General features: G+C 42.9%; 1 protein-coding gene across 1 annotated transcript in view; it reads left to right on the top strand.

Moving 5' to 3' along the window:
• Positions 1-27,452, top strand: part of Plekha8 (pleckstrin homology domain containing A8) — a 49,926-nt gene that overhangs the window by 3,135 nt on the left and 19,339 nt on the right. Inside the window, exons 2-7 of the mRNA XM_051152336.1 lie at positions 18,110-18,226; positions 19,997-20,152; positions 21,374-21,498; positions 23,777-23,935; positions 24,814-24,854; positions 26,736-26,893. Of these exons, the coding sequence (XP_051008293.1) occupies positions 18,110-18,226; positions 19,997-20,152; positions 21,374-21,498; positions 23,777-23,935; positions 24,814-24,854; positions 26,736-26,893 (756 nt within the window). The remainder of the gene's footprint in view (positions 1-18,109; positions 18,227-19,996; positions 20,153-21,373; positions 21,499-23,776; positions 23,936-24,813; positions 24,855-26,735; positions 26,894-27,452) is intronic.

The raw sequence follows: 27,452 nt of genomic DNA, 5'->3' as shown, positions 1-27,452 counted from the left end.
TTCTGAGGCCAACCCCAGTCTACTTAGTGAGTTCTAGGACAGCCAGAGCTACATAATGAAAGCCTGTCTCAAATAAACAACTGAAAAAAATGAGGTCTCAAACTTGAGTGGAAAACTTCAGTCTATCTGTTGACCCATTGGATCTTTGGAGAATTATTAATTTCTCTTTTGTGGTACTAGGGATCACCCCGGGCCTAATGTTCCTGGGCACATGCTCTTACCACCTGTAACCCTGATGATAATTTAATTTTCCACCTGCTTGTTCTTAGGCACTGTGCTGAGAACAGAGGAACTAATGTTAAGCAGGCAGATAGCTCTCCTGCCCGGCTTGTGCCTATGGTCTGGCCAGTTAGAAAGATTGGAAAAGTAGTTAGAAGCAGGCTTCACATGAGTATAGTGGGCTTGGAGACTGCTGGGAGGTTAATCTGGGTTGTTGAGGAAAAGTAGAGCCAAAAGGTTGAATCAATCTAACTAGACATGTGGGCCAAGGCAGTGGTGGAAGAATTTGTGACATAGGAGTGCTTGTGTGAAGGCTTTGAACAAGATAGAGACCAGAAGCCTGTGGAAAGAGGAGGATCCATCTCATTGAAGACAACAAATATGCCAGGGTGTTTGGGAAGCCTTACCAGGGTCTGCGTAAGTACAGTGGTGTGGTGTGTGTGTGTGTGTGTGTGTGTGTGTGTGTGTGTGTGTGTATGTGTATGTGTGTGTATGTGTGTGTATGTGTGTGTGTGTGCTTTGTTTGTAGCATACAGAGTTTTCTAGTTACAGGTCAGAGGTCATAGCTCCTACCATCCAAAACAGATCCAGGTGTTTTGGTTTCGCCAGGCATGCTGCCGGCACATGCCTGTACCTAGCACTCAGGATGCTCAGACATGGTCGGCCGCCCGGGCTGAGTAGTAAAGCCTTCTCTTTTTAGGTGCATCTCCTCTGCACTTAACTGCGTTCTGACAAACACTGTGGTTATTTTTATATCTCTATTACTGAAAGTTTCTCAGATCCTGAGAAAAGCATCTAAATTTCTAGCATGAATGTGATTTGAGAAAGCGGGAACAGAAGAAGAGAAGAAAGGGCCGTTTCACTCAGTTACCAGGGTACTTCAATTCTTGTGAGTCGTCAATGAAAAATGAAAGAAAAATGGAAAGCTTTCGGGCTATCTTGCTCTTCGAAGTACAGAGTAGTGGGCATTCAGGATTCAGGGATTTGTTGAAATTTCTTTTCAGATGTTAGGAAAATAAATTTTGGGTGTTTAAAAGGAATCAAACCATATGAATTGAGACATGCACTATATATGACTGCCAGGCACTGTTTTCTTGCTATTCATGTTTTTAGGACCTAAAATGTTGTCAGTGTCATCCATGCAGGGCTGTGGGGTAGGGTCAGTGAGAGCTGGGCTTGAACAGCAGCTCCATCACTGCCAGTGCCTGTCACTTGGCAGATTTTTAACTTTAGTGTCCTCCCTCCCCAATAAAAAGGATGTGATTTTCCAGCTTCATTCTAAGACTGCTCCCTAAAACACATCAGCACTTACAGTGTGCACCCGCTGCTCTAAACTTTCTGCATCTGAGCCTGACAGCGCTTTGAGAAGCCTTTTTCATCTCCACTTTTGAGATGAAGACACTGAATCACAGCGTTGGACTGGGCTTAAGGTCACACAGTTAATGCGTGGCTCTGGAGTCACTGCTCCATTACATAACACTGTCAAAGGTCCCTCTTGCCTGATCCTTACATAATGCTTGCTAATTCATAACGTACCTTTATTTGAAGCATGTTTGACCTAGAATGCAGGGCTATTTGAGGGGAAGAGCTGAGGTGTGAGGGAAGCTTGAGGGTGGAATTCCTGCCCAGTTAGCAGACAGGAGGGCGTGGCCTCAAGCTCTCGCCCTTTGCAGGCTTCTGCAGCTTCTCCAGGGCTTCCGGCACACACACAGTGTAGCACTGCCTTCCAGAAACAACAAAGCTTGCATCGTGCTGGCCAGGTGGCTGTGGTGAAGAGCCCAGGACTGCACTGTCACAAAAATGGCTCTTACCATGTACTTTTATGCTGTGCAATTGCCCAGAGGACATCTGGAACATGGTGACCCACAGTGGGAGACATGGTCTCACAGCAACTAGTTCATGTTCTCTGTTGTTGTCATTGTAACATCCTTATTGAAATAATAGTTCAGATACCTTAATGTTCTCCCATCTAAAAACAAGTCAGTAGCTTGTGAATGTACAGAGTGCAGCCATTACTACCATCAATTTCAGAGCATTTTCACAATGCTACTCCTCCTGCCCTTAGCAACCTCCATTCCATTGTATAGATTTGCCTAGTCTAGCTGTTTTCTGTGTCAGCTACTTTCCTTGTCATTGACAGAATGTTTCTGTCAGCAGAAACGACTTAAAGGAAGAAGGATTTATTCTGGGTCACAGCTCAGGGAACACAGTCCATCATGCCTACCAAGGCATGGCAGTGTGAGCAGCCCTGGCTGTAGCAGCAAAAGTATGCAGCAGCTGGCTACATTGCCAGGCAGTCCAGAAGTAGAAAGCTTGAATTGGAAGTGGAGCTGGCCTGTAATCCTCAAGCCTCGCCTCCGTCAGCTAGGTCTCATCCAGAAGGTTGCACAGCCTCCTAGACAGTGCGAACAGCTGGATTCTGACTGTTCAAGCAAGTCCCATGATTTTAGCATGTTTTTGTTTTGGTTTATTCGTGTTGAGCATGTACTGATTCATTTCTTTTTTTATTAATTTATTCAGATTACATCTAAATTTTTATTCCCTTGCTTGTCTCCTCCCATTCCTCCCTCCCTCCCTCTTTCACCCTATTCCCCTCCCCTAGATCTGTGACAGAAGGGGACCTCCTCCCCAACCATATGGTCACAGCCTATCAAGTCTCATCTTGGTAGCCTTCCTATTCTTTCTCTGAGGGCTACCAGGCCTCCCCACCAAGGGGAAGTGGTCAGATATGGGGCACCAGAGTTCAGGTCAGAGTCAGTCCTTGCTCTCCACACAACTGTGGAGAATATCCTGTTTATTGGCTAGATCTCAATATGGCTTCAATACGTACTGCATGTATTGTCCTTGGTTGGTGCAGTAGCTTGAGTAGACCCCCTGGGTTCAGATCTACCCATCATGATGTTCTTCTTGTAGGGTTCTAGGACCCTCTGGATCCTTCTATTTTCCTATTCTCCCATACTTCTCTCATCTAGAGCCCAATAGGAGGTCCCCACATCTATCCCAATCTCCTGGTAAGTGAAGACTTTGATGGGGCATTCTTGTTGGGCTAGTGTCCAATTATAAGTGAGTATATACCATGTGAGTCTTTCTGAGTCTGGATTAACTCACTCAATATAATCATTTCTAGTTCCACCCATTTGCCCACAGATTTCAGGATTTCCTTGTTTTTAATAGCTGAGTAGCTGGAGAGATGGCTCAGAGGTTAAGAGCCCTGACAGCTCTTCCAAAGGTCATGAGTTCAATTCCCAGCAACCACATGTTGGCTCACAACCATCTATAATGAGATCTGGTGTCCTCTTCTGGCTTGCAGACAGGATATTGTATACATAATAAATACAGAAATCTTTTAAAAAATAGCTGAGTAGTATTCCATAGTGTAAATGTACCACAGTTTCTTTATCCATTCTTTAACTGAGGGACATTTAGATTGTTTCTAGGTTTTGCCTATTACAAATAAGGCTGCTATGAACATGGTTGAACGTGTGTCCTAGTTGTGTGGTGGAGCATCTTCTGGGTATATTCCAAGGAATGGTATAGCTGGGTCTTGAGGTGGCCCTATTCCAGTAGCCTGAGAAAGCGCCAGATAGATTTCCAAAGTGGTTGTATAAGTTTGCACTCCCACCAGCAATGGAGGAGTGCTCCCCTTTCTCCACATCCTCTCCAGCATGTGCTGTCACTTGAGTTTTTGATCTTGGCCATTCTTACTCCTAATAATACTCCACTGCACACTGTGTTTCGCATATCTGTTCAGTAGGTGGACACTGGGATTGTTTATCTAGGGGCTGTTATGAATAATATTGTAGGCAACATTTGTATGCAAATTCTTCTGTATAGATATCTTTTTTTCTCTTGAATGTAGATGAGTAGAAGTGTATTTGTTGGGTTGTACAATAATTCTTTTAACAATTTGTGAAACTGCCAGATTGTTTTCCAATCTTCACACCACTTCATATTGTCACTGGCAGTCAGCATCCAGTTTCTGTACATGATAGCTAATGCTTGTTACCTTATTTCATGTTATACCTAACTCTACATCGTGTGAATTAATCTATGATTCTAATTTATACTTCACAAACTGTAGTTATTGATCTTCTTTATATTTGCTTATAAGCCATTAAGAAATGTCTATTTGCCAGGCATGGCACACACCTTTAGTCCCAGTACTCTCTGGGAGGCAGAGGCAGGCAGATTTCTGTGAGTTCGAAGTCAGCCTGGTCTACAAAGCGAGTCCAGGACAGCCAGGGTTACACAGAGAGACCCTGCCTTGAAAAACCAAAAAAGAAAAAAGAAAAAGAAAAAAACTTTTGCTCACTTATTAATTGCATCTTTTCTCCACATATAGTTGGGTTTTTTTGTTGTTGTTGTGTTTTTGTTTTGTTTTGTTTTTGGTTGGTTGGTTTTTTGTTTTCAAGACAGATTTTCTCTGTGTAACCCTGGCTATCATGGAACTCACTCTGTAGACCAACCAGGCTGGCCTCGAACTCAGAGTTCTGCCTCTGCCTCCCAAGTACTGGCATTAAAGATGTGCGCTACCATTGCCTGGCTCTCCTTATGGAGTTGTAAAAGTTCTTTATCATGGATGTTAATTACTTTTTTAAAAATTATTATAATTTATTCAGATTACATCCCAATTGTTATCCCTCACTTGTACCTTCCCATTGGTTGTTCCCACTCTCCCTCACTCTTCCACCCTATTCCCCTCCCCTAGACCTCTGAATGATGTGCATCTCCTCCCCCACCATATGACCACAGCCTACCAGGTCCCATCAGGATAGCCTGCATCCCCTTTTTCTTTGTGCCACTGAGCCTCTAAATTTTTTTTTTTTTTTTTTACCAAATGTATGACTTTAACTATTCACTCTGTGTGGTTTTTTGGTTTTGGTTTTGGTTTTGGTTTGGTTTGTTTGATTTTAAGGGGGTCATTGATAGCACAAAAGTTTTAAAATTTCATATAGCCTTTTTTATCAGATGTTTTCTTCTGTATACTTCTGATAGCATAACTATTGAGACCAAACTGTTGCCTAACCCCAGGCCATGAAGATACAGTTGTATTTTCTTTATAGTTTTTGCCATTCACTTAGGTCTCTGATTCACTTGGAATTAACTTTTCTTGTCTAAAGTGAGGTTTGGGGCAACTTCATTCTTTCACATGTAGATATTTAATGATTAACATTTACGCATGGAATTTTGGGTTCAGTGAAAGGGTGTGTTGTTCAGTTCTTGCTACTGTGGTGAAATCCATGTGATAATTAACACTATAAAGAGATGGCTTGGAGGCTGTGGTCTGTGATCTGTTGTCTGGGCCTTGTGGGGAGGTAGCACTCAAGGTGCAAGCATGTCGAAGAGCAGAGCACTTACTTCACAGCCAGAAAACAAAACAGAGCAAGGAGATTTCTGGGGCCCCAGAGTCCTCCAAAGAGACATTCCTCTGTCCTAGAGACTTCCTACCAGTAATGCCTCCATAGCATGGCTCCTTTCTCTAGGCATCCAGTTGTGACAACAAAATAAGCAGATCAATATGGCTGCTGGTGTGTGGTGGTGATCTTTCCTCAGAAGGGGCACGCTTTCACTTTGCTGTATGGTGTGGTTGGATCTAGAGCCTTAGATCTGTGAACTAAAGAAGACTGGGGACCCTTCTTCTCTGATTGCATTCTTGGTGTTTAATCCTTACCATTTCCTGTTACCCATCACTTTTGCTTTATTCATTAGAACCAGATTTAAGGTAAACTGCTAAACAAGCTATGAGTTACGCTGCATACAAGACAGAAGAATAAGATAAGTAAGGTGCATCCAAATGCCACATTGCCTGGATGTTTTCTTCAATCCTGTGTCAGGCTTGTGTGGTGTGTTGCAGCACCCAAAAAGATAGAAAAATGGAAAACACTGCTACAGAGAGCTAACCTTCCTCAGTGTTCTATCATATCACAGGAAGCAGAATATTTACTTGAAAATACACTTCATTTCCTCCAGCCAGAAGTATTCCAAGACAAGAAACTTTCTTTATTTTTAAAACTCAGAGAAATGATGTCTTAAATCTTTCTTCAATGCTATTACTCCCTTTACATTTTTTTTTTTTTGGTTTTTTTGAGACAGGGTTTCTCTGTGTAGCCTTGGCTGTCCTGGACTCGCTTTGTAGACCAGGCTGGCCTTGAACTCACAGCGATCCGCCTGCCTCTGCCTCCCGAGTGCTGGGATTAAAGGTATGCGCCACCATGCCTGGCTTCCTTTACATATTTTTCATCCGAGAAGCCTTACTGAACTTGAGCTGCTCATCCACGAAGCCCTCTGAGAGTGCTGGGGCCTCTGCTTAGAGCAGGAGGAGGTCTTTGTGCCCAGGAGGCTGCGCTCTGCGGAGGACCTTCTCAGTCACCAAAGTTCACTTCCACTTCAGTTTGGGTTTGGACACACAAGTTTTCAAATGGCTGCACCAAGGCTGTGTGACTTCTCAAGAAATGGCAGGTCACAATGTGTTTAGCTTCTCTAGAGAAAGCCAGGTGCTACCTCTTACTCTGGTGTCTTACTGAGATTTTAACAGGAATGCTGGATTACCTCTGACAGGGTGGACTGTTAGCATTTGGGGCCAAGAGGTTGGCATTGCAAGTGACTTTTGTTCCTGCCCTCTGTTGGTCTGTGTTCACTTCTTATATACAGAGATCAGACCTTCTACCTATGAGGCCAATGTAAGCATCCTGAAAACAGGAAGGAGGAAAACAGAGGAAAGTATAAAATTAGCTAAAAGAGACAGGCACATTTTTGTCAAGAAAAAAATGTTAAGAACTCCCTTTTAGCAGTGATGAAGGAAAAGCTTCTTGGAAGAGGTAAGATGGAAGAGTGGGTTGGCAGAATTGGTGTGGGCACAGGGAAAGGCAGGAAACATAAGTCATCTTCAAAAGAGAAAACAGGACCAAAACCATTTCGTAGTGAGAATTTTCGGTTTCTTTAAAAACACAGAAATGTTTATAGGACTATGGTTTTTTGTTTTAATCTCAGGTGTGAGTTATGGGGCTGCTTGAGATTGTCCACAGCATCTGGCTATAATTTGCCTCATGCTCTACCAGGGCCATAATTTTGCCAGCTGCAGATAGTTTCTGCAAGTAGATGACATTTGGAATTCTGGGGACTCTTGAGAGGGCATATAAATGCTAAGGCCTCAGAGGGGTTGTGGCAGCTGCTCCTCCTCCTGATGCTGCTGTTGTTGTTGGTTGCTGTTGCTATGGTATGTTGCGCTTTGTCAAGTGGTCGTGCACAAAAAGATGAGAAGAAATGAAATATCCTGACGGGGAAGACTGAACCTGCCCCTAATCAGCACTATCCTCTACCCTCTATCCTTCTGTCTCTCCTACCTAGTGTTGAAGGGTTGAAAGGGTGGAAAAAAGAAAGGAACCCACAAAGTAGCAAAGGTCAGCTACACCATATTCTTTTCCAGAGGCAGGAAATAGTAGAACAGTGTGAGGAGAGAGTTAGATCATTAAAGCAAGAAGCAAGCTGTGGCGTTTGTGTGGTAGGTAGTCACTCAGGACTTCCAGTAGGAAGAGAAAGTGGGTAAAGACATTCTTCAGGAAAGATTAGCCTGGCTGCACATGGCGATGGAGTTAGGACAGTGAAGTGGGGAGAAAGGGCACTGAGAAAGGGCCAAGGCTCACATGATAACTTACAGACGCAGTGAGCCCGTTCTGCATTACTATCCTGTTGGTGACCTCACACACCATGTCCCAGGGTCACACAGTGGAATGCTGAAAAGTCATGTATGAATATTGAGCAGTGGCTGGCCTGGAGGATGAGGCAGACTTGACCTTTCAACTTGCAGCTTCAATGGCGATACAGACCTGTTCAGAAAGACACCAAGTGAGAGGGAAGATGATGTGCTCAGCTTGGTAGGAAACCTCGAAACTGTTCAGTTCACTCTGCCAACTAACTGGAAAAGAAGGCTCAGAGCAACTGAGAGTCCTGCAGTAATGACTTCTGTATGTCAGACGTCTGAACTTGGGCCAGAATGTTCCCACCTTCATCTGATAGTACATGCAGGAAGCATGTGATAACATGGTAAATACAGACGCAGTCTGGTTGCCCAGTGTACACAAGAGAGGTACCTGAGAGCAGACTGTAACAGGGGGCTCCATAGAGTTTTGTATAATTGTGATAATACTTAGCTCCTCGATACCTGCACCCCCACACTCTGCAAGCCTGCCACTTTTTGAAGTCTGGGATCTTTTCTCTAGATCCCTAAGCCTGACAATTATAACTGCTAAAAATATGCTCTGTGGATTAATTAATGTTCACTAAGGAGCCTGTAATTTAGCTAATCATAACCTGTTACGATGAGGGTTGTTTTTCTCTCTTCCCTCCTTCTCAGTTACTGATTGACCTAGCACAGGAGCCCAAGGCTTTGTCAGCCACCTCTGTGTGAGATGTTGAGGTATAGGTGGACTCTGAGGAGATCTGGTATGGCTGTGTACCAGGCTAGATGTGGCAGTCCATCAAGGTTGTGAAATCAGGATTACTTGGTTGAGATCAATAAATGCTTTGCTTCAGTTTAAAATGACTCACTCTTAATTCATTTATATAACATAAACAATATATGCTTGTCTTAGTTACTGTTCTATGGCTGTGAAGAGACACTGTGGTGGTTTGGATAGGTCATGGCCCCATAGACTCATGTGTTAGAATGCTTGGCCCATAGGGCGTGGCACTATTAGGAGGTGTGGCCTGTGGACGAAGGGTGTCAATGTGAGTGTGGGCTTTGAGGTCTCCTATGCTCAAGCACCGCCCAGTGTGGTACATAGTCCATGCTGCCTGTGGGTCAAAGTAGAACTCTCAGCTCCTCCAGCACCATGTCTGTCTGCCGTGCTTCCTGCCATGACAACAATGGACTAAACCTCTGAAATTGTAAGCCAGCCCCAATTCAATGTTTTTCTTTATAAGAGTTGCCTTGGTCATAGTGCCCGTTCACAGCAGTGAAACCCAAACTAAGACACCATGACCACAGAAACTCTTGTGAAACAAAGTGTCTACTGGGGTCTTCAGAGGGTTAGTCTGTTATGTTAGCATAGAGCATGGTGGAAGCAAGGCGGCGCACATGGCAAGATATCAGTACCTGAGAGCAGCAGGCAGAAAGAAGCACTGGGCCTGGGGTGAGCTTTTTGAAACCTCTAACCCCACCCCCACTGACACACTTCCTCCCACAAGGCTATGCCTCCTAGTCCTTGTGTAGTAGTTCCACCCCCTGGGGAATAAGCATTCAAATATATAAGCCTAAGGGGGCTTTTTTTTTTTTTTTTTTTTTTTAGGTTTTTCAAGACAGAATTTCACTGTGTAACAACCCTGGCTGTCCTGGACTCCCTTTGTAGACCAGGCTGGCCTTGAATTCACAGTGAGTGATCTGCCTGCCTCTACCTCCCAAGTGCTGGGATTAAAGGCGTGCGCCACCACACCCAGCCATGGGGCCATTCTCACTCAGACCACTACAATGCTATATTATAACATGGATTAAAAGCATAGAAACTATAGCTTTTTATGATAAAAGTTAAATTTTGGCTTACAACTTCAGAAAGTTTGTCAATTCTATATGAATTTTAATTTCGTTTTATTTTCTAATTTGTTTACTTGTTCTTATGTAATATTGGGAAAAGTTGAATTTTCTGTTCCTCTCTGTGAGAAGAGAGATTTGTATGTTTTGAAAGCTTGCAGCAACTGCTACGAAACATTCAAACTCATACAGAAGTTTTGTGGGAAAAGCTAAAACTGAAGTTAGTTAAGGGGGCTCACGTGGTTGGTTAAGGGGCTTTGTTGCCTTTTTTCAAACTATTCACTGCAGTCATTGGGCTTTCCTTTTATTGATCAAAAAGCACATTTCCTTCATTTTTTTTCTACTTTAAGCTTGATTTTCAAGTAAAGAGTTTAAATGCCACCCACCCATCCCCCTGCATTTCTACACCACAGCATTTCTTGTGAATTTAAAAATCCATAATGAATTGTTTCCTGTTTATGATTCCTCCTGTTAATGGTGAGATTATAAACACTTGGTTCCCAGTAACATCTTAATTGGCAGGTTTTAAGAAAGATTAATTATTTATTATTTATATAGTATTCTGCTCACATGTGTACTTACATGCAGAAGAAGGTACAGATCTCTTGTGAGCCACCATGTAGTTACCAGGAATTGAACTCAGGACCTTTGGAAGAACAGCCAGTGCTGTTCTTGGCAGGTGTTTTTAAGGTACTCTGATGAGTTGATAGGCAGAGTGACTGATGGGCTCAAGCACCCAGATTCTAAAACTGTGGGTCCCAACTTTGTACAGAGTCATATAATTGAATATGAGGGCTTGCAACAAAAGTGGAAGGGTTTTTACCCACAGTGCTCAGAATCAAGTGTGCTTGCCTGTGCTGCGTGGCAGAACTCCATTCCAGCTTTGGTTCTGAGCACACATGTACATTTTGCACTGTGCATGTTGCTATGCCACGTGCTGCCTGCAAATGCTACCTGAAGCATCTTGGCCTAGACTTAAAAATAGTGTACTCCAAGAACTGGAGTGCGTTAACTAGGCACACCAAGTTGTCTGTTCTTTAAGAATATAGTGGATGGTTGCTGAGGGAGGGAAAGTCACACTCCTTTGGGGACCTGGCTACTGCTAGTTCCCCAAGCCTCGGTGGCTGGCCCCACACCGATGCGCATGTGGGAAGCACCATGTGGACTTGGGTTATCAATAACAACATTAAACATGGAGAGCATGAAGTTGGGAGGAGAATGTGGTAGGAACAGTAAGGGGAGTTGGGAGGGGATGATGGTGGATATACACTGTACAAATACATGAAAATTTCAAAGAATAAAAAAAATAGAAGTATATAGTGGCTTAATTCTTTTCCTACTGCTATTCCTCAGCCTGTATGTATCAAATTAGTATTATCTTAGAATATTTTATTTTATTTTTTACTTTCATATTCTACTGTATCATATTGCATGGGTATGGGCATTCGCATGCACACGTGTCTGTGCACCACACACATGCCTGGTGCCTAGGGAGGTCAGAAGAGGATGTCAGATCTCCTAGGACTAGAGTTAGAAAGGGTTGGGAGCCTCCATATAAGTGCAAGGAATTGAACCCAGGTCCTCTGGAACAGAAGTCAGTGCTCTTAGCTGCTAAGCTGTCTCTCTAGCCTCCAACTTTCAGAATTTCTGCTTGAGTCTCTAATACGGGTTTCATAAAATCCATTCAATAAATTTTGGCTTGGTAGAAGAACAGACTTTTTTCCAAAGCAGGGTTTCTTTGTGTAGCCTTGGCTGTCTTGGATTTGCTTTTCTAGGCCAGGCTGGCCTCAAATTCACATGAATTTTCGCCCCAGCCATAGCACGCTTGCCAGGTGGCATCAGAGGATGTTGTCTGTCCTTAACAACACTGTCTCAATCGCTAAAAGATGTGAAGGTCTCCAAATATGAGGAAATTAAATATTACACTTCTGTGTAACATAAACCAGATCAGAGGGAACTCCTCAATTAAGTTGGAAACTACTTTTAAGTTAGAATGAAACCTCTGGACAGTGTGATTCAGGTTTGAATGAGAATGGCTCCCACAGGGCCATGCTTAGTCCCCAGTTGATGCACCAGTTAGGAAAGATTAGGAGGTGTGACCTTGAAGGAGGCGTAAGGTTTCAAAGCCCAGGTCCAGTGTCTCTCTCTTTTTCTGCCTGCCTGCTGCCATGCTTCCTGCCATGGTGATAATGTACTAACCCTCAGAAATTTAGCAATCCTCCAATTAAATGCTTTCTTTTATAAGAGTTCCCTTGGTGGCTTCATAACAATGGAATAGGGAAGAATTGACCACAAGGACTAGCCCAAAAAATCTGGGAAGGGACAGAGTATTTTCCCCTTTACTGTTGTACATTTGTTGCAACTTGAAATATATATATATATATATATATATATATATATATATATATATATATATATATATATATAGAAAGTTGTTCATGTGTTCATTTAATGAGGTGCCCCCCTCCGCCAAGTGGCCCAGATGAGCTCCGTGTCATATGCTGTGCAGTGTGCTTGTCTCCACACATAAGGACATGGCTCACATGGTTTTCTTTAGTTTGAGTCTTGAAAGAAGTAAGAACATTTGTGTTTAGAAATTCTGATTTTAAAGTGGTGATTCTGTTAGAATATTTGGTGTAAATTTAAGATAAGAAATACAAATTTATATCCAAATATATAAGTGCATATTTGAAGACAATTATAATCATTGAAAATACATACTGTATTCAATATTAGTTGAGTTGTTAAGCTTTTAGGTTAAAGAGAAAGCTTATTTTAGCCAGGAATGGTGGCCACTACAGAAGGCAAGGCAAAAGGATCAACCCTTGGAGCTTGACATTTTGAGGCAATCCTTACCAGAACAGCAGGACCCTGTCTCCCAGAAAGAGTGAATTTTCAGAGTTGTGTGATGATTAAGTGTAGAAGAGCATCTCCTGTGTGAGGAAGGGACAGTGGACTATAGTTTGGAAGTGATGGTATGTAGTTATTTAGTTGTGTTTGTTTGTTTGTTTGTTCTGTTTTGTTTTTGAGACTAAGTTTTATTTTGTAGCCCTAGGTGGCCAGGAATTCATAATGTGTACCAGGCTAGCCTTGAACTGACAGAGATCTGCCTGCCTTTGCCTCCTGTGCTGCTATGCCCAGCAACTTTAACAAAATTTTGTTATCTTGTCTCTTTCAGAGTACATGTTTTATACTCTGTTGAACTGTTTCTCTGAGAAACTCATTTGACGTTACCATACATTGGTCCTAGAACTCCATTTTCAAATTGTTCATTGCTTCTATACAGAAGTACTGTTGATGTCTGTACCTTGAATCTTGCTGGACTGGCTTATTCAAGCATATCTCTAAGTAGACTGGGTTTGCTTTTTTCTGTTTCATATGGATACCTTTTGTTTCATTTTTTTCCACTACCCTTCCTAAAGCCTCCAGTGCACTGTTCAGTAGGCGAGGGCAGTTACCCTGTCTTGTCCTGATCTTGGGGGGGGGGGGAACCTCCTGTCCCTCACTGGTTGGGTATGTTAATTGTGGGAAAGACCTTTCTAGCCCTAGTTAAGGGTTTGTTTGTTTTTTCTTTTTTTAACCATGGGAGGACTTTAGATTTTGTCAAGTGTTTTGGATGTTTGGTGAGGTGATCCTTTAGAACTGTTATTTGAAGAAAGTCCTATTCAGCCAAGCTTGCAAACTACAAGAACAAAAAATAAATAACAATAATAATAATAAAAATCAGGACACTGATCCTCACTTACCTGGAAGTCCAGGAGTATCTTCTCTTTAGGCACAACATGCTGGATGAAACAGCACTCAGCTTTGCCCTCTTCTCTCTGCCCCTTAAATCTTCTACCTCCTTTCCCCTTATATGATAGTCATATACCAAGCAAGTATCCTTCAGGTCACAGAAAAAGCGACAGTCTCTGGTACTTTCTGTCTTTCCCTGGTCCTAGAGGAAGTTCCCAGAATGGTCATTGGGCTAGTTGTTCATTCTGGAACTCACTGAGGATAGAGTATGTGAAACTCCAGTTAGATCTGTATCACATGTACATACCTGCTCTGAAGGTGGTCAGCTCCATCCAAATTACATGGCTGAAGTGTAGAAGGGAATTTGTAGCAATAGAAATATGCAGGGTGAATGGTGAATTTCCAAGAAATAAATGTCAAGTGCACTTTTCTGCAGTGATGTAATCCAGAATTATACAGAACACATAAAATTGACATTTACATATTACTCCCCTCTGCAGTGCCATCTCTGGTGATAACAGAAGATATGAGCTAAAACTCTGTGGAGTTTCTTGGTTCATCCTTCCATGTGTGCAACTTGAAAACATGTCCCCTCCTTAATAGAGGAACGAGCTTGGGGTTGGATAGGAAGACGAGTCAGGGAATGCTACAGATCTGTGGTTTCTACACATCTTTTATTACCCTCAAATATCTCACTTCAGGCTATCTGCAGAATATCTTGAAACATGAAGTAGATCAATGCCTTATCCATGCATCTTTTCTTGCATAGTTGGTCTTTGCTGGGCTGTGGCCCAGTTTGTCAGCATTGTGCATTAAAAAGAACAGTGTGTCTAGCACTAATCAGACTCTTATCATAGCATTTGATCTTGTCTAACCGGAATGGGGCTTCTTAATGTGTCTTTTGAGACTTCAGGAACCCCAGCTTCTAACAGAGCTCCTCTTTGTCACAGTCTCTGCACTTCCAAGTTAAAGAATACAGCCGGGCGTGGTGGCACACGTCTTTAATCCCAGCACTCGGGAGGCAGAGGCACGTGGATCACTGTGAGTTCAAGGCCAGCCTGGTCTACAAAGTGAGTCCAGGACAGCCAAGGTTATACAGAGAAACCCTGTCTCAAAAAAACAAAACAAAACAAAACAAAACAAAAAGAATACAAGGGTGACACATTGAGCTCCCCTGGGTTAGTCAGACCTCCCCTTGGGTAAACACAGCCTACAGAAAGAAAGGAGTTGCTGTAGTCAGGTCACTGCTGCAGGGCTCTGTGGGGAGGGGAGGGCTTCCAGAATTTTAGGATTCCTGTAAGATAAAGCTAGTTTAGTACATTTTTTTTTTAATTTTATGACATCTGGGGGGTGCTTTTTGAGACAGGGTTTCTCTGTGTAGTCCTAATTATCCTGGAATTCACTCTGTAAAGTAGGCTGGCCTCAAACTCAGAGATCAGCCTGTCTCTACCTCCTGAATGCTGGGATTAAACGTGTATACTGCCACCACCACCAGGCAAGACTTTTTTTTAATTACAGAATCTAGAATCATGTTGTGATTAGTGTTTTGTCTCTGTTTAACTGTCAGGCTTTTAAAAATTCTGTGCTACATTAAAAATAGTCTTAACACTGACGTGACACTTTACTGTCAGTTTGAGCCATAGGGGATATGTAGTTTGGACATGGGACATTCCTCAAAGGACCATGTTCTTAATTAAGTCTTGGTCCTCAGCTTCATACTGGTGGTGGATGGCAGAATCTTTATGAGGAGCCTAGGAAATGGCGTTACTGAGGGTATACTCCTGAGTAGTTGGATGCTGGTCCTGCCTCTTGCTACCATGAGGTGAGCATCTTGTACCACCATACACTCCTGGCCACTACCATCATGTACCACTTCACCACAGCCCAAAGGCTGTGGAGTCGTAGTGGCCATGACCTAAAACATCTGGTAATATACTAAGCCAATTTCTTTTCTCTCTGTAAGCTGATTTATCTTAAGATACTTGTCATAGTAAAGGAATGCTGAGGGCTTCAGGGCCTCAGACTTCGGGGTGACACTTTGGATGGGTCTAGAGTATTTTTAGTTAAGATTAGCACTTGAATTGGTAGATCAGTAAATAGAATGCGCTTTAAATCATGTTTATCGATTATCTAGCTGGTTGAAGACTAGAATGAAATGCAAAGTCTGAGTACAAAGGAACTCTTCTGCCCAACAGGAATGAGCACAGTAGGACATTGACCTTCATGGATGCTTACTGTGTGGCCCAGCTTGCTCACTGTAGATGCTAGGATGTGCCAGTTCTTTATAGTCATTTATTTTGTGTGTCAATATGTGAGGCTGTTGCTTCTTTTTCTTGAAGACTGCTAATGCAAGTCCTAAACTTGATTAAATAGTTATTGGATATGTCTTGGATGCCTACTATTACAAATGTAACATATCCACACAAGCACAAGTGGCAGGAGTTGAGCTATAAGTGAAAAGATTGTTCTGTACCAGGATGGCTTTCTAGCAGCAGGGAGCCAAGACTTGGCTTTTTTGCCCATAGGGTCAATATAGGAAGACATGATTTTCTCCTTAGCTCTATTGTCTTAAGTGTGTGCCTTGGGATAGGTTTCTTTATCTCTGAATCAAATCTCTGAAACAAATTGGGCTAGGTGATTTCAAAGATGTCTTCTATTTCCACATTCTGAGAAACTGATTTATTTGTCTCAGTGAGGGGAGAAGTGGTCTAAATAGTGGCATGCACAATCAGATTCTTTTACAAAGTAATGTCTGATGCCTGGAGACCAGTGCAGCACCCAGAAGGGCGATGCGTTTACTAGGCTGCATCGATGTGGCCATCAAGTTTGTGGTTTTGTAGAACTTGACGTTAAGATTAAAATATGCCCTCCTACAACATAAATATATTTATGAGTTAATCTCAGGAAGCTTTCTAGGATTGTGGGTGGTGAGCACGGGAAGAAGAGGAGCAGTTGCTTTAGTAGTTGTAGAAAAGAACGTTTATCTTTGGTGAGAAAAAAACAGCAGATTTCGGCAGGATATGTCAGTTTAGTTGTTATTGCAGAGTAGATGCTGAGAATTAATGTTCATCTACTTTTATTTAAAGAAGTAAGAGCTGTGTTTCCTGGCAGCCTGTGTCTTGTGGTTTGTAGAAAAGCAGGCCCTGGTGAGTGGTAGGGACACTCACCTGCCCTCCTAACTCCTTCCCTTGGATTTAGTGCAGACCTTTCCTCTTTCTCACAACAGTTTCTCTGGGGGAAACAAGGAGGGGTGGAGTCACTTCAGGAAGTACAACTTTCTCCCCAAATACCAAAATAAATCAGTATCAGTTGGACATCAGTTGGTGTTTTGCCCACATTTTAAAAAACTTTTCATGCATGTGAATGTTTTACCTGCATGTATGTTCCTGTCCATTGCCCACAGAGGCCATAAGAGGGCATTGGATCCTCTAGGGCAGTTGTTAGTCACCATGTCAATGCTGGAAACCAAACCATGGTCCTCTACAAGAAGCAGCAAATGCTGTACCACTGAGCCATCTCTCTAGCCCCTAATGACATGGTTTGTACAATCCCCAGGGATCTACAAGTAGTTAGCTATGTCTGCCCCACAACCTTCTCTCTGGATGCCTCCGCCATAGTAGAGTCACATGAGAGAAAGGTAATGTGGTATTTCAAAGAGGAAGACTATACCTAACAGAAGCCTGCTGTGTACTCCCTCTCCTTTCCCCTCCCCCTCCCCTCCCCCTTCCTCTCCTCCTCCCTCCCCTCTCTCTCCTCTCTCTCTCTGTCTCTCTCTCTTTGTCTGTCTGCCTCTCTCTCTCTGTCTCTCTCTGTCTCTCCCTCTCCCCGTGTGTGTGTGTGTGTGTGTGTGTGTGTGTGTGTGTGTGTGTGTATGTGTGTGTTGTTTCCACATATAAGTAGCAATAGTCAGTAAGGGCATTTTATGAGAAGAAGAAGCTTGATTCATAGCAAATCAGTTTGGTTTTCCTGGAATTGCAGCCATGTGAAAAGACTAGCTAAGATGCCTGCTTTTACTGTACATAGATTGTTCCTATACCCGATACTGAAGTGATTAGAGATCATTCTTGAGGGTTTAAAGAGTACTGTGCTTTGCTGGGCCAATACTAAATGGTTAGAGAAGTCTATCCTGAGAGCCCTGTGCGTCTAAGCTCATTAGTCTAGACACTGCATGCCCTTTCCTGAAAGGTCACTGTAATCTTTGTTACACAGTTTCTAAAATCCTGCTAATTCTTAGACAAGGCCAGTGGGTGTGTGATAATAATAATGTTCAGGAAAGAACTTGATTGATCTTAGAAAAAGTAAAAATAACAGATAACTAGAACTGTGTTTAATGGGGAAATGAAAATAAAATCTTGTGTAAATCCTATTACATATCACCATCACTTACTTACTCCTGATAACTTCCTAACTCATGTGACTAAAATATATACATCTAAGACTGTTGGTTTCAATTTTTACAAAAATAGGATCAAATGTACAAGTCTTTTCTAACCTGCTTCCTTTTTAGAAGCAATGAGAAGGTCTTTGCCTCTGGGACTTGGTACCTTACATTATTAGTCGTATTTCTCTGCCTCAGTTGGCACATAACACACCAGCAGTAATTGAGCCTGGCTTTTGCTCTGTTTTCAGGTTGGCAGCCCCGGTGGTTCCTTCTCTGTGGGGGAATACTGTCCTATTATGATTCTCCTGAAGATGCCTGGAAGGGCTGTAAAGGGAGCATCCAGATGGCAGTCTGTGAGATTCAAGGTGAGTGACCAATCAATGTGTAACTTTTATTTTCCTTTTTAGCTCCCTAGAAGAATGAAAAAGCACTGTTCCTGCAGTACACACCAGGATACAAAGAAGGTTGTTCTTGAAAGAAGCCTTTGGAAGAAACCCAAAACCGCCGCCAGCCTTTTCAGGGAGGCTTATGACCTGGCCAGAACAATGTGAGCACCACCTTCACACTCCGTGCTGGTTCTTACCTGCTCACCTGGGGCCAGTGACTATGTGCAAGGCTTCAGTGATTTTACTGTAACATCAAGCACTTTTGTGTTTAAATCAGGGGAGGCATACACACCCATCTGCCCACTCCCACCTTCCAGTCAATATAAGCAAACACCTACAAGGCTGACAAACAGTCTTTGCTTCTTGGCTCTAGATTCTTGAGACAGTGAGATGTGTGGCTGAAGAGAAAACTATGAGATGAGAACTGCAGAGGGCAAAGCAGGATGTGTTGCCCTAGTGTCTTCTGTGAAAGGGTTCTAAGGCAATACCACACTTTGGTCTGACTGCTCCAGGGAAGTAGAAAGGGGGGAAATGTGTGCTTGATTGTTTCCCAATAACTCCAAAGAGGTAAAGATTGTATCTTTGTTTATTGGCAGGTATATTAGTTTATTTTCTATTACCATAATAAAATACTCAAGGCTGGGTAATGCATAAAGAAAATAATTTTATTTAGTTAATAATATTGGAATATGAAAGTCTAATTGGAAGAGTGCTGACTGGTTAGAGCACACTGGGTGAATCAGACCAAGGGGTATGACATCATGATGACAGATGGTAAGGGAGGGAGGTATCACAGAGGGAGCAGAGAAACCAGAGAGGAGCCTTTGTTCCTGTGTAATGACCCCCCCCACAAGTGCTAATTAGAATGTGAAAGAACTGCATAATTACCTCCAAACAGTGACCTCCAGTGACTTCCTACTATGGTCCTCTTAAAGGTCCTACACCACCTAACAGCAAGCCCACACTGGAACCAGATCTACCCTCGAACCTGGAGGTTTCAACTTTCTTGTGTGAGCATGCTAACTTTTTGAGCTTAGCACACTTTATACACTCAGAAGGCCAAGGGGAGAGTCCTGTTCCATCCTGATAACAGGTCCATTGGATGACTGTTTGGGGTAGACAGTGGCTGCAAGGTCTTGATTGATGCCTTGAAGCCAGTTGTAGAGTCTTCCTTCTTTTCTTAACCTTTTGTTTCAGAGCAGCTGGCTTCCACCTCCTGAGTGCTAGGATTACAGATATGTGCCACGGCACCCTGTAAGGTTTCCCTTCTTCATCAGCAAAGGTGTCTAGAACAGATAAATGAGCAGAACTTGGTGTCACTAGAGAGTTGGTGAGGACTGGCCCCTTTCAGAAGAAGCTTTCAGGAGGCTGGAGAGATGGCTCAGTGGTTATAAGAGCACTTGCCTCCCAGTAGTGGGGATGGATGCCAACACCCACTTAAACACAAGGCCGGCATCTTGCGTACTCCTGTAACCCCAAGTCTGAGGAAGAGAGAGACAAGAGGATCTCTGGTCCTGCTGACTTGTCCCTTAGCTGTGAGAATACATGCTTTGCCTCAAAAGGAGTAGCTGGAGAGTGATAGAATAGAAGAGCTGGCCTCTTCTGCTCTTGGCACATGTGCAGACACACATGCACACATAAACACCTAGGTAAGTAAATAATAAATCATAGCAAAACTAAATAGGAAGCTGGGATGGAACTGCCCAGATAGTTCTTACCAAGTCTGACCTCCTTCTTCCTTGCTCCAAGTTCATTCTGTGGACAACACTCGCATGGACCTGATCATACCTGGGGAACAGTATTTCTACTTAAAAGCCAGAAGTGTGGCAGAGAGACAGCGGTGGCTAGTGGCCCTGGGGTCTGCCAAGGCCTGCCTGACAGATAGTAGGACTCAGAAGGAAAAAGGCAAGTATTGATGGTCCCCTTGTGTGAAAACCTTAGGAATTACCCACTGCTATCTCTAAGCTCCCTCACCCAGCTATTTGTATCATTGAAATGATACATATCTAAGCAGAACTTACCCCAGGGTTTCTACCTAATTCCAATTCTCTTTTTTGGCATGGTAGAAAACTTGAAAACTTTGGAGCCAGAAGCACCTGGGTAAATGATGTTTCAGTACTTCACTAACTGTATAAGTCACTTAGTTTTTCTGAGCTTTGTTCACCTCGTCTTTAAAATACCAGTATTTCAAAGTGATGGTAAAAACCATCAAAGTGATGGTGTCTGCCATGGAAGGATGACTGTGAGGTCTGGTGATGACATGAAATGCTGTCACAAAGAGTAGGTGATCCACAGAAGCCTAGGATCAGGGTGTTCTGTGCAGGACACAGCTGCTTTCCACCACCCCCTAAGGTGGGTAGATAGTTAATTGCCAGGGTGCTGCTGCACACTGCTCAATGACATCATTTGGTCTTCTGAGCACCATGGTGGGCCTTCTTTTTTACACTAGGATCAGAGTGTCGAGGCTTACTTCCTGGCCCCTAATAACTCCTGTCACAGCTTTACAAGCCTGTGTGCACACCTGAGGAGATTGGCTGCAATGAGGGAGCCTTTCATGTGACAGATGGAAACGTTCCTAACTCTTGAAGTAGACCCATAAAATGATGCTAAATCAGGAACAAATCTTTGTAGCCGTTGGCTTGACTCCGAGCAAATGACATGGGTAGCATTCTTGTGGAAAGGGAATAGAAGTAGCAGCAATTGTCATTGATCCCTCAGCACCAAGGTGGCTGCAGCCTTGCTGGCAATGGCTCGATGCCGTTTGCCCTGATAGGCATGTGTGCAGTCGGTGCTCAACAGAGCGCCCTTCCCAGTGCTGGGTCACTGGGCCCCCAGATTACAGAGACCAGAATTCGGAGCCCTGGCTCTGCTTCCAGGTCTCAGGAGAGGGGCTTCCGCAGACTCCTCTCTGTCAGAGCCTGTGATTGCTCAGTATGGTGTCCCAAGAAATAGCTGGGATACACTCCCTTTCTGTCTTTGTTCCTTCTAAATCCTCACCTATTACACGTAGCATAAACCTCACTTGAGGCATCAGTTACTTAACTCCACTTCTGTGCAGCTTCCTAACGAGGAAATGGCTGTTCCTTCTGGTAACTGCTTTACCCTTTTTTGTTGTTGTTGACATAGAATTTGCAGAAAACACTGAAAACTTGAAAACCAAAATGTCGGAACTAAGGTTGTACTGTGACCTCCTTGTTCAGCAAGTAGATAAAACAAAAGAAGTGGCCACAGCTGGTGTTGCTGACTCCGAGGTAAAGTATTGCTATAGTGACATTACTGACACTATACACAAAAGTAGTGTCAGACTACCCATGGACATTATTCTCTGATCATTCTTGTCTTGTAATAGACTGTTCTTTAGAAGAAAGTGGCAGAACAACACTATTGCAGTGCTTAGAAGGCACACTTTTAAACCACCCTTGAAGGAATTAAGGATTAATCCATAACATTTGAGATTTTTAACTTTAGTACTAAGAAAAAGAAAAAAAGACCTTACCAAAGTAGGAGTGCCCCCAGTTAGCATCACTTGTTAAGCAGATAATCTTACCTGTCTAACTGAACTGTTTCTTTATGCATGGCTCCTGAGATGCCAGCATGGTGTCTGTCAGTGGTATGCCTGTTGCTCTTGGTAAGATTGACAGAACTGTATTCTGTCATAGTAAATGTGTCTGAAACAGCCCCATTCTTTCAGAGATCAGACATGGTTTCAGCAAGGATTGTGATTTTACCCTTTTTTTTTTTTGGACATAGGGTCTCACTATTTAGTCCAGATTGATTTTGAACTCTGAGTCTTCCTAATGAAGCTTCTTGAGTGCTAGAATTATAGACATGTGCCACCGTGCCCAGTTAAGTATTGGGACCTTTAACATTTGCTAATAAAGTTTCCATATATTCATCCTAAAACATCAGAAGTAGATCCGTTGGCTATGTGTGAAATCACTTGCGTTAACTAAGAGAGGACCTCTGCAGTGCTCTCACATCCACTGTAATCTACAGCCCAAGGAATCCAGGTCTTATACATATGAGTGTTATCTGTTTTTTTAGGTATTAGAGCACCATGTTATTAATGCTGTGTTGGAGTCTTGATAAAACTGGTTCAACTCCCTGTTATTCACTTTGGCTTCTCGTGACCATTCAATAGCTGCCTGTTGTGTGGGGGAGGAAGGAACAGAAAAACAGAAAGCCGTTTCATTCCTGTCCTTATGGGGTTTATAGTCTAGAGCAAGGACCATCAATCCACAACCTCTGTGCCCCCAGCATCTGAGGACACTTTGAATGTCAGGATTGAGGAAGTACCATTGTTGTATAGTATTTAGACGCCAGGGATGCTGCTAAGCATCTTACATTAGTGAAAGAACTGTGCCCCACGCTTGCTTGCATGCATGCATGCATGCAGACAGACTGACAGACTGACTGACTGTCTTAGTCACTATACTATTGCTGTGAAAAGACACCATGACTAGGGCAATGCTTGTAAGCTTGTAAATTAAATTAAATTTAACTGGGGCTTGCTCATAGTTTCAGAGGTTTGGTCAGTTACCATCATGGCGGAGAGCGTGGTGGCATGCAGGATGACCTGGTGCAGCAGAAGTAGCTGAGAGCTTAATAGCTGCATCCGCAGGCAGCAGGGAGGGAGAGACACTGCGCCTAGACTGGGCCTTTGGAACTTCAAAGCCCACCACCATGACACACTGACTACACTAAGACCACACCTCCTAATCCTTCTCAAGTAGTGCCACTCTCTGGTAACTAAGCATTCAAATATATATGAGCCTATGGGCCTATGGGGGCCATTCTTATGCAAACTAACACACACACACACACACACACACACACACACACACACACACACACACACACACTCACACTCTGACCAACCCAAAGTCTCAGTGGTACCAAGGTAGAAACAGAGAGTAGGAAAACCCTGAGCACAGCAGTCTGTAGTTGAAAAGTATGCTCACAGCGAGAGTGTTGGGAACTTGGTAACAAATATGGATTACAACTAACAGCATCGCCTGGGACCTGTATTAGAAATACATGTAATCTCCTTGACCTCTGGTCAGAAGTGTAGCTTCAGAAGTTTCATGAACTACTTCCTAATATCAGTATCCAGAAGCAAAATACCCAGGAAATTAAACTACCTTAAAAGACAGAGGTCCCTACTACTATGTGTTTAAATGAAATCTAGTTATCTCAAGCCCCCTAATCGTCCACACTGAGATCAAACAATGCATAGTGCCTGCATCTGTGCCCAGCACCTAGCATGGTGCCAGCTTACAGTGTAGAGCCAAAAGAACTTGCCATTAGCTGGAGCAGTGAACACCAGAAGGCTCAGAACAGCAAGGGTGAAAACAGATAACTTGGGCTAATTTGTTTTTGTTGTTTATCACTGGTGTGCATATTTATCAAGGAGCATGCTGGTTGTGTACGTTAGTACTGTTTTGTGAATATAAACCTCTCAGGACATAACACCATTGAGTTTTTCACTTTGTAGCAAGACAAAAGATTCTTCTTTTGGTTGTTATGTAGGAGGGAATCGATGTGGGAACTCTGCTGAAATCAACCTGCAACACTTTCCTGAAGACCTTGGAGGAATGCATGCAGATTGCAAATGCAGCCTTCACCTCTGAGCTGCTCTACCATACACCCCCAGGGTCCCCTCAGCTAGCCGTACTTAAGTCCAGCAAGGTAAAACTCCCAGCTCACCTTCTCCCCAGCAGCACTATGGGAAAGTTTAGGTCACACCCTGTCATGCCTAATACAGCTTTAGAGTAGTTTGCTTTATGCCCACTTTTGTGTCTGCCCTTGATCCCACATGTCTATTTGGTTATTTTTATCAGTTTGACCCCCTACAGTTCTCTATTATAACATCTTCCTCTCTAACCACAAGGAGTCTTCCCTAGAATAGTGTTGTCCTGTCTGGTCAGCTTGACCCATTAGCCAACAGTAATGAAGTGTAAATTGGATTTTATCTAAACTTTGAGGTTATTCTCTCATGGTCTCTACGCTAAGACCAAACTCTTCAGCCCCTCCTGTTTTAGCTGCTTCTTTCCCTGGCAGTACTAGCTTGACCAGCTGCGCTTACGCCATTTCTCAGTGCTGAGAGCACTGTCTCAGCTTCTGTCCCAGGTTAGCCCTGTTGTCTTCCACTAGTATTTTCTCAGTGCTTAGGCTGGGCTAAGAGGACCGCCTCTCCTACACTCTCTAGTTACCCCTAACATCTGTTGAAGTTGGCTTAAGGGCAGAAATTCCATCCATGATGCTTACCTTCATGCCTCTAATTTTGGGTACAATACTGCACCATAATTCGCTATGTGATAATGCCGAGTAAGGCTAAAAATTACAAAGAAAGCTAGGATTGGAGTATGGTAATGAAATCTTTCAAAACCCCATCTTCCTCTCCTAAGAAATTCGGGTGCCAGTTGGAGGGGAATGAGGGTTCTTTCCTTGAGAAGGGCAACATATTTTCCATCTGTATTGAGCACTTTCTTATGTGATGATATCCTAAATAACACTGTTCCAAGTTTAACACATAAATTTTCATTTGTTGTTTTTTCTCTTTAAAGATGAAACATCCTGTCATACCAATTCATAATTCATTGGAAAGGTATAGTAACTTGTTTTTCTTCTTCCTAAGAGTTTGAAATCTACACATTGTGTTCCTTGATTTAAAAAAAAAAAAAAAAAGCTGTGATGTAGTGATGCTGATTTGAGATGTGAGATGGTGCCAGAAGCAAATGACCTGATGTCCCTCTTGTGAGAAGCTAAACCAAAAATGGCTTTGGCAGAACTAGGCAGATGTGACCATTTCCCTAGGAGCTGAGTCTCGCCATCACGTCTGTGTGTCTTACCTTAGTGTGTCTAGAGCTGCTGAAGGCTAGAGCTTCTTTTGTGGAAGAGCTAAATGTTGATTCCAATGTGCTTTGCCCTGGGAGAGCTAGTGTTGTTTCTCTCTTTTAAAAGTGAGAATCTTAGTAGCTCTGTGAGTCAAAGCATAACTCGTTAGCAAAATCTAAACTAGTGCCATTCCTCTAAATGATTCTTGGGTTAAAAAATGTGTACACAAGCTACAAGTTTATGTAGCTCAGTGGTGCAATGCTCACCTAACATGTGTGGGCCTTGAGTTTGATCTACTTGTCACCAAGAAAGGAATTTGCCACACTATTGTCAGGGTCTTTATTCATAAGAAGAATAAAGTTTGTGTAGGTACTCTCACCATTTGACGTAGTATAGATTATCATTTTAAATTATTAACAGTCCCTCCCTTTATATGCTCTGTGTGTGTGTGTGTGCGTGTGTGTGTGTGTGTGTGTGTGTGTGTGTGTGTGTTGATTTGTTATTACAAAGATTGTCCTTAATTTGGTCCTTGATACTTGATTTTTTTTCTTTTTTATTATAATTTATTCAGATTACATCCTGATTATTATCCCCTCACTTGTATCTTGCTGTATTCCCTCCCCCCTCCCTTTTGCCCTATTCTCTCCTCTAGACCTCTTGACAGAAGCTAGAAACATTTTTGTGGATTTCTACTTCTTCTGAGACCAGCTTTATGTTTACCTTTTAGTTCTGGATGTTGCAATATGTGTTTTCTTTTGTAGAATCTTTCTGTATTTGGACACTACATTGTCACTGGTATAATTTGAGTAGGTATAAGATTTTGCATCCCTCTAACAGAATCAGCTGTTTCTTTTAAATGTTAAAGGGCTTTTTCTGCTGCCCTGTTGTGTGCTCAGCCCCTTGGAGTGTGCTGTGATCCTCCTGGGTGCCTTTCTCTGAGACTCCTGCTGACAGGAGAACTCTCTGCTGGCCACTACATATCACTTCAGACAGTAGCTGCTAAGCAAATATTTTTTAAGTAGCTAGTGTGATGAAGAAATGCCTCCCAGGGAGAAGTCAAAGAAAGTCAGCTAAGTGTTAAATGTGGCACCTGGAGAAAGCCACTGATGCTGGTAGAAGACAGGATTGAGATGCCTCAGGGTACAGGAAAAGCAACTAAGGCTGCTGTGTTTATTTTGTAAGGATGTCTTAATGTATAGCCCAGGTTAGCCTAGGATGCTGGCAAACCTTTTGCCTTAGCCTCCCAAGTGAGGGGCTTTCAAGTGTGAGCCACCACACCCAGCTTCACTAGTTTGCTTACTGTACTTGCCTTGGTGTCTGAGAGACTGGGAGGATCTGTCTTTAACCAGGGTTTGATTGTGGATCCTTCTGCCCTTAGAGAAGAGGTTCTCAGTCTGTGGGTCACAAGCCCCATTGGATCACATATCAGATATTCTAGATGTCAGGTATTTATTTGCATTACAATTCATAACAGTAGCAAAATTACAGTCATCAAGTGGCAACAAAATAATTTTATTGTTGGGGTCACAACAACATGAGGAATTGTACTAAAAGGTCACAGCATTAGAAAGGTTGAGAACCACTGCCTTAGAGTAATATCTGGGCAACCTGTGGCAGATCACAACATTTTCTTTTAAACAATTTGTTTTAGGCCAATAGAGTTGAACAATTGTGAAAATGGATCTCTAAATATGGAAGTAAATGGTGATGAAGAAATTCTAATGAAAACCAAGAGTTCCTTGTATTTGAAATCCACAGAGATAGATTGCAGCATGTCCAGTGAAGAAAATACAGATGATAATGTGACAGGTAATGTCAAAAGAAAGTCTGGTTCGCTGTGTTGAACAGTAGATTAAGGGTTGGCTTAACACACAAATGGAAAGGGCACATATCCAGCTCAGCCTCCAAGCAAGGTGCTGCGGCTCTCCTAAGGGAGCTTGCTGCTACAAGTCACGTACCTGTGCAGCATCTGTTAACACGTCCAACACCATGTGTAAAGGCAATGCCGTGTGTGGTACTGATGCTCACAGCTGCCTTTTGGTGGGTGTTAGGTGGTGTTAGGTTCACTGACTCTGAAACCCGACTGCAATGTCAGACTTGGTGTGTAACATTAGAGCAGCTAAGTTTTTCAATCTCCTGGTTTCTAGTGGGGCCTGAGGATGTCACAGTTTACCAACCACCAAACTTCTGTGTGTTAATCAAGCCAAATTTCAGGTAATACCCATGTAGATGGGAATGCTGACCTTTCAGATTACTAATTGCACTGGCACTAATCACAAAGTCCTGTCTTCACATCAGCCAGATTAACTATACTAGAGCTTAGAGTTGCGTTATAGCTGCTTACTAAATGAATTTAAATCTGCGTACT

Source organism: Acomys russatus, chromosome 10 (genome assembly GCF_903995435.1).
Source record: "Acomys russatus chromosome 10, mAcoRus1.1, whole genome shotgun sequence".
Taxonomy (NCBI): domain Eukaryota; kingdom Metazoa; phylum Chordata; class Mammalia; order Rodentia; family Muridae; genus Acomys; species Acomys russatus.
The sequence above is the reverse complement of the archived record's forward strand: the minus strand, read 5'-3'. Positions and strand labels throughout refer to the sequence as shown.